Source organism: Eubalaena glacialis, chromosome 5, assembly GCF_028564815.1.
Source record: "Eubalaena glacialis isolate mEubGla1 chromosome 5, mEubGla1.1.hap2.+ XY, whole genome shotgun sequence".
NCBI classification, from domain to species: domain Eukaryota; kingdom Metazoa; phylum Chordata; class Mammalia; order Artiodactyla; family Balaenidae; genus Eubalaena; species Eubalaena glacialis.
Window position 1 is genome coordinate 72,279,065 of NC_083720.1, and position 12,524 is coordinate 72,291,588.

Here is a 12,524-nt window from a genome sequence, read left to right on the forward strand (position 1 = left end):
TTTGTGCCAGGTGTGCTGGAGAAGGAACAGAGAAAATGGGGAAGTAACAAAAATTCCAACAATGCGGTAAAAGTTTATTAATTGTATAGCGATTCTAGAGTGATCCTCAAGCTAGCCCATAAAAATCACAAACCAAACTAATGATATTTCTAGTAATGAGTTGGCTTATTTCCTTGCTACTCTCCTTTGTCTGCTGACCATCAGTTAAATACACCTCACTGCCAAGCTGAGTTCTCCTACCAGCCCCTCCCAAAGTTCAGCACATATTTTACATCTCTTGGTCCCTACAGAATACCTATTCCTCTTGATTATTTACATCAATATACTGTCACCTGACATAGTATAAATTCATTTAGGGCAAAAACTATCTTTTGAAATTCTTTAAAATTTTTCTCACCACCTTTACAACAGAATTCTTTTGAACATATGTTGTAAATAAATATTGTTGATTGAATATATTAATGCATGTCAGATCGGTTATTTCAAGACAAAAATAAAAGAAATTCTTTTTAACATTTTTAGATGTTTAAAATGTCCAAACATTGGGAAAACTATGGATTGGTCTACAGTCAAAATGACCTCAATCAATTGGTGACTTTTAGCCTTGAGAAAATCCACATATATTTTATGCAAAACTAGAAGTTTGGAGAGTGTGGCTAATTTTCTGAGATTTTGGCTTCTATGTAAGCTGAACCACCAGCTAAGGGATAGGGCTTGTTTATAAATGGGGTAGAGTTTTAGAGTAGGCTTACACTTTCAACAATGTGAACATTAAGACAACCTTCAGAAAAATGAGGAATGGGCTGGGGAGTGAGTGTGTGAGGGTAGGCACAGCAGAGGGTCAGCAGTGTGGGATGAGGTTACAATGGAGGGGCGGCAATTTCTAGGGGCTGTAAACCTAGACTTTGGAGCCAGACCATCTGGGTTTAAATCTTGGTTCAGTTACTTAGGAGGTGTGTGATTGGACAAATCACTTAGGCCGCTTTGTGCCTCAATTAGTCATCTATAAAACAGGATGAAAATGGGACAGGATTGCTATGCCAATTATATAAGTGAATATATGTAAAATATTTAAAATACTCTCTGGTGCATACTAAACACAGGATCAGTTGATGCTCTTATTGCTGTTGGAACAGTATGGATTTTTGCTGTGTAGGTGAGCATAAAATAATCTGAATATTTAATTTGACCTGTCTCAGAGAACCCAAAAAGAACCATCCTCGCTAGAATCCATTCTTATGAAAGTAAGCATATGTTAAAGAGTATAAAGCAAGCTGGCATTAGTTATAGATAGTGGATGAGTTTGTAGTAACAGGTTTTTAAATTAGAAGGGAATTTGGATATAATCTTGCTTAACTTTGTCATCTAACAGAGAAATTCAAACTCAAATATTGGGTTGTGTGATCAAAGCTACACTGGAAAACTGAGAGTAGAGACAAAATCCCTCGATGCCTGCCTGTTTTCTCTAGGTGAGAGACAGCACGGTGCATCTGAAAGTGTCCAAAACACTTCACCAAGGCTCAGTGTCCTCAACCATAAAACTATGTGTATAACAACACAACTCATCTCAGGGTGTATTGTGGAGATTAGAGATAACACATGTAAAGCAACTAGCACCATATATATATATATGGCACATAGAAGACAATAAATAAATAACAATGATGATGATGATGGTGACAAGCTACCTCCCCCAATCTATGTACTATGTAAATATGCTTCACAGCTTCTTCCTTTGTCATGATATTTGTGAACACAGAATACATGAAAATAAATGGACAAGTTTACTATTAATCTATATCTATATCACACACACACACACACACACACACACTCCTAAACTGTGTTATACTAGGTTTACAAGATGCCTTACTACTTCCTTGAACACTAGCAATATATCAAGCCTTCCTGATGCAGCATTGAAATTATGGCATTTCCCCTTCTGGAGGAGAAAATAGCCATTCAATTGTGATGCTAATGTTGGCATTTTTCTTCCCGTGTGATGTTACTACCAACAATTACCAAGATATGCACAATATTGCTTCAATAAGCTACTAAATTTGATCGGTTCTCCTCCCTTTGTCATTTTAAACGACATCCCTTACCTTGTCACTTTTTGCATTTCAAAGGCTAATTTGAAGTCTCAAATTAACTCTCTGATGTAATTTATCATGACCCTCTCTACCTCTCCTTCATAGCATTTTTCACATTTATCATTATTTAACTATTTGAAGTTAATTGCTGAATGTCAACCTCCCCACTACCCTCAGAGTATTCCCAGCCTACTGACACTTGATAGGTATTCCATAAAAGTAGCCATAAATAAAATAGGTTCCCAGTATGTAATTGGATATATAGATCTGTATTTCAGCACATAGGTCAAAGGTAGCAGTGAATATTTGAGAGTAAGATTATACTACTATAAGCATGCCTGAAGTATTCTAAAACCAAGATTCAGACCATACTTCTATATACTACATATAGTCACTTACAAGATTAATAACCTGTCTCCTTCACTAGACTAAGTGCCCAGGTTTTGTCTTCTTTGAATCCTCAGTGCCTTGCATGGTGACTAGTACATAGTAGTTGCTCAGTAAACACTTGTTAAATTACTACCTGAGATTTGTTCTCTTGCCTTAGCAAAATGACGATTTCTCACGAATCAGCATGTGACACATAACAAAACTACCATATGAAAAATATGGTTGGAAATGAAACATAATTCTGATATTCTTGACACTTAAATCACCCAGTTTAATAATTGTGCAATTAAACAATTACTCATTGCCTAAAGAGCATTACTAACTACAGAACATTCTGTACTGAAAAAGGTATGGCTTCCGGGAGGTACAATTTATATGATTCAAAGAATGTCATTAAACTTCTATCACCAACACACTGAAATGTCAAGTGAACTGACAATACTTCATCATGTCCTTGTTCAAACTGCCAAGGAAAGAGATTTTAAACTAAGTTAAGAAAGAGAGAAATAAGGATAAATGGAAAAATGAAAGTTTTTTGCATGTTAGCTTAAACTATTTAAAGCACAGCATTTCTAAGAGGAGTTTTGAGAATGATTGAAATGAAAATCTGAAACTGACCTAGTTTGTAGAGCCTGTTAAAAGGGAATGAAGCTTGTGTATTACCATTTACTGCGATATCACTGTATTTAACACTGGTGTCAAAGGCACTGATACCTGTGTAAGTGAGGTGACTAAAATGGCCCAAGGACAACAAACTATGCTTTTCTCATAATGCATAGCTGCACTTGTAGTTACAGAGGCTTTTTGTTTTGCTTTCTTTTGTTTTTCAAAGTGTCATCCTCAGTTCCCTGTTGTTGTCAACTAGCAAAGTCCAACTGCTGACAAGTGTGTCTCAGAATGAGTAGCTGCTGTTCTCGATCCTCACAGTGACCCAGTTCCAGCTCACTACTTAATGTCCACCTAATGTTCACATTTACAGAAGAATTTTACATAAATACAAATGTTTTTGGAAATTGTTGATAAATATATTGGTTTTTAGAGGCCCCACATTTCCTATTGTTCGATTCCTATAGTTGGCTCATTATAATAAACAACTGTGACTATTAAACACTGTGCTATGGGCTGTATGGGAAGACAGAATGAAGCCATAACCAATTTTATTAAGAAGCTCACCATCTAGGTAGGTAAATAGAGCAATCACATATGAAACAATGTATGCAAAATACTTCAGGATATTATAAGTGATAAATTATGTGATGCAGACTTTAAATGTTGAAGATGCTTAAGGAAATAAAGGATAATAATAATCACAGCTATAGTAATCATCAGGGAAATGAAAATCAAAACCACAATGAGACATCACCTCACACTTGTCAGATGGCTATCATCAAAAAGACCACAAATAACAAATGCTGAAGAGGGTGTGGAGAAAAGGGAACACTGTACACTGTTGGTGGGAATATAAATTGGTGCAGCCACTATGGAAAACAGTATGGAGGTTCCTCAAAAAACTAAAAACAGAGTTACCATATGATCCACCAATTCCGCTCCTGAGTGTATTTCCAAAGAAAACAAAAACACTAATTTGAAAAGATACACGCACCCCAACGTTCATAGCAGCTCTATTTACAGTTGCCATGATATGGAAGCAACCTATGTGTCCATCAATAGATGAATGGATTAAAAAGATGTGGTATACATAGACAATGAAATACTACTTACCCATAAAAAGAATGTTGCCATTTGCAGCAACATGGATGGATCTGGAGGGTATTATGCTTAGTGAAATAAATCATACAGAGAAAGACAAAACTTTATGTTATCACTTATATGTGGAATCTAAAATATAAAACAAATGAATGAGGGACTTCCCTGGTGGTCCAGTGGTAAAGAATCCACCTTCCAATGCAGGGGACGCGGATTCGATCACTGGTCAGGGAAATAAGATCCCACATGCTACAGGGCAACTAAGCTCGTATGCGCCAAAACCATTGAGCTCACACGCCTCAACAAGAGAGCCAGCATGCCGCAAACTACAGAACCCATGTGCCCTGGAGCCTGTGCGCCACAACTAGAGAGAAACCTGAGCAGACAGTGCGCCTTAATGAAAAGATCCTGCATGCCTCAACAAAGATCCCATGTGCCACAACTAAGACCCAATGCAGCCAAAAAAAATAAGGAAAATAAATATATAAAATAAATATTTTTTAAAAAACAAATGAATGAATAGAACAAAATAGAAACAGACTCACAGGTATAGAGAACAAACTAGTGGTTACCAGTAGGGAGAGGGAAGCAGGGAGGGGCAAGATGAGGGTAGGGGATTAAGAGATACAAACTACTATGTATAAAATAAGTAAGCTACAAGGATATATTGTACAAAACAGGGAATATAGCCATTATATTATAATAACTTTAAATGGAGTATAATCTATAAAAATATTCAATCACTATGTTTGTACAAATGAAACTAATATAATATAGTAAATCAACTGTACTTTAAAAAAATAATAATCACAGTTATTATTTACTGGGTACTAAGCACTGTACCATGTACTTTACATGCAGGATGTAATTTAATCTTCATTATCAGTCTTTCTGGCAGATTCCATTATTATTTTGTAGATGTGGATACTTGACACCATATCCTTGGCATCCTTAAGTTCTATCAAAATGATCCTCATCTAGGAAATAGGGCTAAAGTTTGACTTTGAAGAATGGATAGTAAAGAAGGAGATTCTCATGAGTACAGTTGAATTATTGAATCCAAGGTGTATCTTGAATTATTTATATATTCTTTTTTGTATCATCTTTTTCTTAAAGACTCTAAACAGAGCAAATAGCTCTTTAATTTTACAAATACCCTTGCAAGAATTTATGAACACTTTAATATTGAGAAGTCCATGAAGAATAGTTACAGTAAAATGGAAATAGACAAAGAAATTAGGTAGATGGGAAAGGAAAGGTGCACAGTGGAGAAATACGCACTTGTAGTTCGAAAAAAGTAAGTCATCGTTATCATGGGATAGAAGAAAATGTCCCACTCTGGAAATTTCCACATGTCTAAACGCGAACTAATTAGCTTCTTCATTAAACGTGCTTCACTGCTCTTCTCTATTCTATTTCGTCTACCATTTCTAGTTGTGTTATCTTGATTACATCACTTAACAACTTCAAGACTTAGAGGGGTGGGATAGGGAGGGTGGGAGGGAGACGCAAGAGGGAGGAGATATGGAGATATATGTATATGTATAGCTGATTCACTTTGTTATAAAGCAGAAACTAACACACCATTGTAAAGCAATTATACTCCAATAAAGATATTTAAAGAAAGACTCAGTTTCTTCATCTATAAAATAGTTATTTTGAGCTTGAAATTAAGTAGCACATGTAAAGCATATCACATAGTACCTGACACAATTTAAAAGTCCAAGTAATTTTAGTCATTATATCATTGGATTTTTTCACAACATACAACATGCATACATTAATGTATACTTTCTAACTGAACAAGGGCTACAGAATATATTTTCAAGTAAGTTTTAAGTATGATTTTATTAAGAAATCTCCACGTTTTATTTTATAGTTATTTATTTTCCAAATCATCCTATTAATCCAAATCACCTGAGTCAGTGAGTGAGTAGGTACTCTAAGAAGTAGTAAGGGTATGGAAGGATAGAACCACGAGACTAGAGCTCAACTTAAATATTGGGAGGACAGAGTCAAAGGCAGAATTACGGTGATGTTGAGCGGAAGCAAAACAGCTGCTTTGCCTCCTGAGATGCCTAAAGACATACTCAAGCTGCCCATAGCTGCTCTTAGAGTCTTCCAGTTGGCCTTTTCTCCTTGCTTCATGAATATTCCATAAACCATAAGCTTTCCAATTCCCAAGAAATAAAAATGGTCACCATAAACCTCTGTCAGGCCATTAACAGTCCATAGGTCACATATGGTGACGATGAATCAAACCACTAGTGAGCTAACCCAAAGGACTATTGAATTATCAAGTATTGCGCAGACTGAAGGCAATTTCAAATGAGGAGTTTAAACACAGTTTAAACAAAGCAGCATCATTCAAATTAGCAAATAGCCATACAAGTTGGAAAACATATTAGAATAAGCAAATTTCAACTGTCTGATTAGAATCTCTACTGAAACTCCAAACTTCATAAGATTATTAGACTATTTCCTTCCAGTAACATGTTTTAAAATTTTGCTCTTAACACACTTTTTCCCCAGCTTGATTTCCTTCTCCCTATTTATCTACATATATTTTTTTCTCTCTTTCTCTCTCCCTTCCTCAATTTTAATGTGTTCTCAACCTTCAAAGTTGAACTATTCAATGACAACTGACACTCCAAAGCCAGCTGTGCTCTGGCAGTAATATGTACTCTGGAGGATGCGTGGGCCAACCCATTAATCACTGTCCGTAGAACATAGATATTCTTCAGGAAACTGCTGTGGCAACCTAAGTTATGATACATATATGGTTACACACTGTAGAGGACATGAAACATATGATGAATATTTTGATGAGATTTATTATAAACTCCTTCTCAACCCTTAAATACTATGACTCTATGCCCTTCACAAACAAATTTCATCTTCTTAATCTTGATTATGCCATTTGCACCCAGCATGTGGCCCATGCTGCCAAGAGTGGGCTTAGCCAACTGGATGCACTCAACCTACCACTCACCAGTGATGCTGTAGTAGTCAAGAGATATGTTTCAAGGAACTATTGGTTCTCGTCCCACCTTTGGAAATTCTGCAGAATGGTTTTTCGCTGATTAAGGGGTACTTTCAAGTATTTATACTATTATAACACTAGCGCAAGGAGCCTCATCACCTTGCAAAAATGAAAAGGGAACTACATCAACTCATTATAAACAGAAAAAAAAATTATATATAAAATATTTCCAAATGCAGAATCTTTAGACTTGAGCAATCCTGGGGTTGGGGGGAGTTAACAGCTACATGGAAGAGTCAGTATATGTTATAATTTCAACAATATTAGAAAATCATAAGTTACAATGTCATTTTAAAACTTAAAGATAACCACTGGTTATATAATAATATGATATATAGCTTCCAAAGTACATGAGAAAAGAGAAAATAGGAGAATTTAGCAATAAAATTATACTACAAAAGTTAATATTAAGAAAGAATAAAAAAATAATAATAAAATCAGATCAAATAGAATTCAAGGGGCATTATATGGAACCTCCCCAAAAAGGTTATTTTATGATTAAATTAATAGATTGATATGAAAATAGACCTGTTATAAATCTTTACATGTTGAATATCGAAGCATCAAAACGCATAAAACAAAAATAGTTAAAATGCAAAACGCACTAACACAATCTCATAATATTTGTGGGAGAATTTCTCATAACTTTCTTGGTATTTGAAAGATCAAGAGTGACTTATTAAGAGGGTGAAATAATAATGTTTTAGGTAAAATTAATTTAATAACTAACAGTCAACTCCTTTAAATTGCCATCAAACATTTATAAGCTTTTAGCATAACTCAGGGCACAATGAAAATATCAACAACATTCAAATTTGTACAAGTAACATTTCTGAACATAAAGTGATACAACGAAAAATACAATGGAGACAAATAAACAAAATCCCACTTGGAAACTTTAACGTTATCTTCCAAATAATTCTGAGCTTGTAGAGAAAAATAGCAGTATAACTACAGAATACTTAGCAAATAATTATAATAATATAACATATCAAAAGTTATGAATTGGCTAATGCTATATGCAAAGCAAAGCAAAATGCTATATGCAAAGCAAATTGCAATAAAGGAAACTTTATTATTAAATAAGAAACAGTGAAAATAAATTAATAAGAACTAAACTCAAGAAGCTAAGAAAGAGTAACAACATTAACCTGCAGAAAGATGAAATTAAAATAAATCTTAAGTCAGTAATTAGAAAAAAAAGTAAAGTAAACAAGTAAATACAAGATAATTTTTTTAAAGGGAGAGTAAATAGAATTCTTCTACCAAGGCCTCAACACAACAAAGCAAAGCAAATGAAATAACAGTAAAAGGCAGAAAGGGCATAAAATTACCTATGGGGAATTGGAAAGGGAATAAAACTGTAGATAATCAGGGGTTTTTTTTTGACTGAAAATAGTATACAAAATTCATTCTAATAATTTTGAAAATCTTGTTGAAACTTATTCCTTTAGAGGAAAATGTAAGCTATCCAAACTTACTTAATGGAAGGACAATAATTTTCCTATCTGCTCACATGCCATTCTTAGAGAACCAGTGTCCAGAGCCCTGTGGGAGGAGAGCTATAAACTGTAGGAGCCTTAACAGTTAATCCTTGCCAGGTTAAATCCCTAACCTAATTGTTCTACTGTCATCTTCTATGGCAGGATTTTCCTGCCTGCCTGGTCTCTGAACTGAATCCCACCCCTGTCACAAGGCCCCAGCACTTCCTTCCCACTTTGGTGCTTCAGCACTGTCATAGCACTATCACCATCTAACACACCTAAGTGTTTTACTATATATGTTTTTAAATTGTCTGTCCCCCTACACACTGAAAGATAAGTTATATAGAGTAAGATATTTGTCAGGGGGCTTTGTATACCCTTGCTTTTCAGACCAGAAACAGTGTCTGGCTCACAGTTGGTACTAAATGTATGTTTGTTAAATGAGTGAAAAAAAAAGAATGAATGCGTGTGTGAATAATTAAGGGAATGAGTTATCACCTATAGAGAATAAAGTTGATGATTTATATATATTTTGATTTGGGCACATGTAGACAAAAGGAGTTTTAGACACCATTTGTGGTAACCACAATAAGGTTGCCCTAGGGACCACAGACATTTTGTTGATTCAAGGAGGAAGCCAAGTGGAGTGAGAAAAAGAGACAGAGAGAGAGCAGAGTATCAGAGGAAGAGCAGGAGGGAGAGAATGTAGAGAAGGAAGAGGAGGAGAGGGAAGAAGGGACGGCTGTTAGCTTTCTCATTTTCATGAGGATCTTGCTAGTTTTGTACAACTGGCCTCCATGAGGAAGAAGTCACTTTTTAATTTTTTTAATCACAGAATCACTTATGTGCCCAATGTAAATTACAGTAGCTCTTATTAGGCTTTCATATCCTTTTAGATATGTCTCTTTAGGACAAGAATTCTCAGTCTTGGATGTGCATAACCTACAACTACGGGTCTTCTTATTTATTGGTTTTGTTTTCTTCTTCCATACAAGGGCACAGCCCCATGGGATCATTCTCATGTGCAGCTATGTTAAGAACTGCTGCTTTACTTTGTTCAATGAACTCTACTGAGATGCCTTTCCAACCCACTTAAGGGTATCCACAGGTTTCTTTTAAGCTCATACATAAGATTTTGCCCCTCTCTATAAAAATTTTTTAATCCTGGAAAGAACTTTCAGACAACTAGCTGTGTACCTCAAGCTCATCCAGAGCTGTTTAACTTTTAAGCCACTAATCACAGTTTTAAAGTTTAAATGCATGATTATCCTTTAATATTTTTCTGGATTTTTAAATGACTTACAAATTGTCATTGGGATCTTCAACTTCTTAGCTTTTCCCCGGCAATGCAAATTTGACCAAGACGCTGAAATCTTAAACTAAAGGATATTAAGTCAAATACCTGCAGAGGTGCTTCAGGATGCTTTTCTCTCAGCACTGGAGCAGCTGGAATTTCCTGGGGGGCTTTTGATGTCTTCCTTTTGGCTTTCTCCGTTTGAACATTGGTAAAGTAGTTGACAGCAGCAAACTCAATAAGGGCCGAAAACACAAAAGCAAAGCAGACAGCTATGAACCAATCCATGGCAGTCGCATAGGACACTTTGGGCAAAGAATGCCGTGCACTGATGCTCAGTGTGGTCATGGTGAGGACTGTGGTTATTCCTTCAAAGCAAAAGAGCAAAGAGACAAAATACTTTATGGTTACTTCAATGCAAAAAAACAAACAAAAAAGACCTGGAAATTTGGTGGGGTGAGGGTAACAAAGTTTACAATAACTCAAACCAAACCATCTTTGATGTAAGATTCCAGTCATAGTGGTTCAGTGAAATTAGCACAGGCTTTGGAGTGAGAGACAGATATGGTTCAAATCCTGGCTCTTCTAATCATTGGCTCAGTGTGAGTTGGATTAAGTTAGGAAAACTCACTGGTTTCATTTGATACCCACTTATTGGGTTTACAATGAAGATTAAAAGTATGTAAGGCACCTAACATATATTGGGTTGATGTTAGTACCTGGGCCAATGTACCTGAGAAACTCAACACACACCTAACAGGAAGTGTGACTCATTGAAGCACTGACTCTCAACCAGGAGTGGGAAGATGGTAGCAATGAAAATTGAAGCTTCAGAATTCCTGGGGTAGGCATGGCCCACTGCTGTTGAGAATCTCTATCAGAAAAAGCACAAGTTATATGTATTTATAGTCTTTACCTGAATATTACTTATTGAATTAAAATACTAAATTTACTAGTTGTAAAATAGCTTAATTTATATAAACACCATAGGTATACTCCTGAGAAATAGACTTCTAGAATAATTTGGCTTTAAAAATATTGGACATCTACTGGCCATCAGTTTCTGGTTGGCAGGAAAATATTGGCAACAAGAATAGAGGTACTTCTCACGCATCAATAGGCTTCTGAAGCATATCATCTCCAGAAAAGCCTTCTCCTCAGCCTGGGAAAAAAGTCAGTCCCCATTCTCAATGGAAAAATTCCACTTGCCACTGAAACTATAGAGAAATGCATTACGTAAGGATGCTAATATTTGCACAATTGTCCCTTTCTGAATCTTTGTCTCTCTGTGTACCTAATCCATGTTACGTAGTTAAGCTTGGAAATTTACATGGAGATTTACCATATCCATTTAAACTCATTCTATGTAATGCCTAGGCAATCTCTTGAATTGACACACCCAGGTGTTTGGGGATGGTGATGATGACAACAATAACAATGATGAAGGCATAAACTATATCCAGTCCATGCCAATCCATAGCTGAAAGCCAAATAACACATGTTAAACTGAAAAAATAGTGAGTCCCATGCAATAATAAAAGAATAATAATATTTTGATGTAGGGAGAAATAATATTGTCTTCTCAACTCAGCACTTAATTATGTTCTGCCTTGTATTGTTCCCTAATTGTTCCATTTGTGTGAGCTTTGTTTCCACTACTTGATTGAGCATAGACTTCTTAAGGGCAGAATGTCTAACACTGCTTCGGGATTTACCATATTTCACGTAGTGCCGAGCACACGATAAATGCACTGTAAATAAAAATACGTTTTTCAGCTCTTCACCAATCCATTTTCTTTCTAGTCCCTTCTGAATTGTCAATGTTTAGAACATGAAAAATTAGAGCAACTGTGTAGCTTCTGAGCTATGGATCTTTCAAAAACATTCTATAAACTATACAGAGGAAGAAAGCTGAGAATTTGGTTGTATTCCCTTTAAAAATTTTTTCATGCTATTTTTAGCATTTTATTAGTCAAAAACAGATTTTAAAATGTGTTTATTCAGTCAAATATATAAATACCTAAATGCCTATGAAAATGCAATCTTGTGAATTTAGTAGACTTTGTTATGAAAAGAGACCTCAGGACTTTTAGGTCTCTATCTTAAATCTCAGGAAAATGGCACCATTCCCATGCTCATTGTGAAATATGTGAATAAACCCTAAATTAATTCTGAAAAATTTTAGCTACAAAATTTGAAGATATATCAAAGTTTTTCTTCGAAATCATAACAACTTAAGTTTAATGGCCTATTAAGAATTCAAAAATATTCTACAACTTTATTAGGCATGTTTCCTCTAATAGCATAGAAATTGTGCTGAAAGCACTTGAAAATAAAAAACGAACAGTGCAGTGTAAATAAGAATACTGCTCAGAACTCAGAAAAATTCACAGAGACCATACTGTGATAATCAGAAAGGAAACTGAAACTCAAATATAAGCAACTTAAGATTCTCCATGTTGCTTTGAACATGTTTTTGGTAATAGAACGATTTCTCCTGAGGACCAGAAGTA

The 12,524-nt window shown here is 35.3% G+C and overlaps 1 protein-coding gene across 3 annotated transcripts in view; it reads right to left on the bottom strand.

The window, feature by feature from the left end:
* Positions 1-12,524, bottom strand: part of GABRA4 (gamma-aminobutyric acid type A receptor subunit alpha4) — a 62,457-nt gene that overhangs the window by 23,907 nt on the left and 26,026 nt on the right. For all 3 annotated transcript variants that reach the window (XM_061191356.1, XM_061191355.1, XM_061191354.1), the window contains one exon: positions 10,120-10,379. In XM_061191356.1, the coding sequence (XP_061047339.1) occupies positions 10,120-10,379 (260 nt within the window). The remainder of the gene's footprint in view (positions 1-10,119; positions 10,380-12,524) is intronic.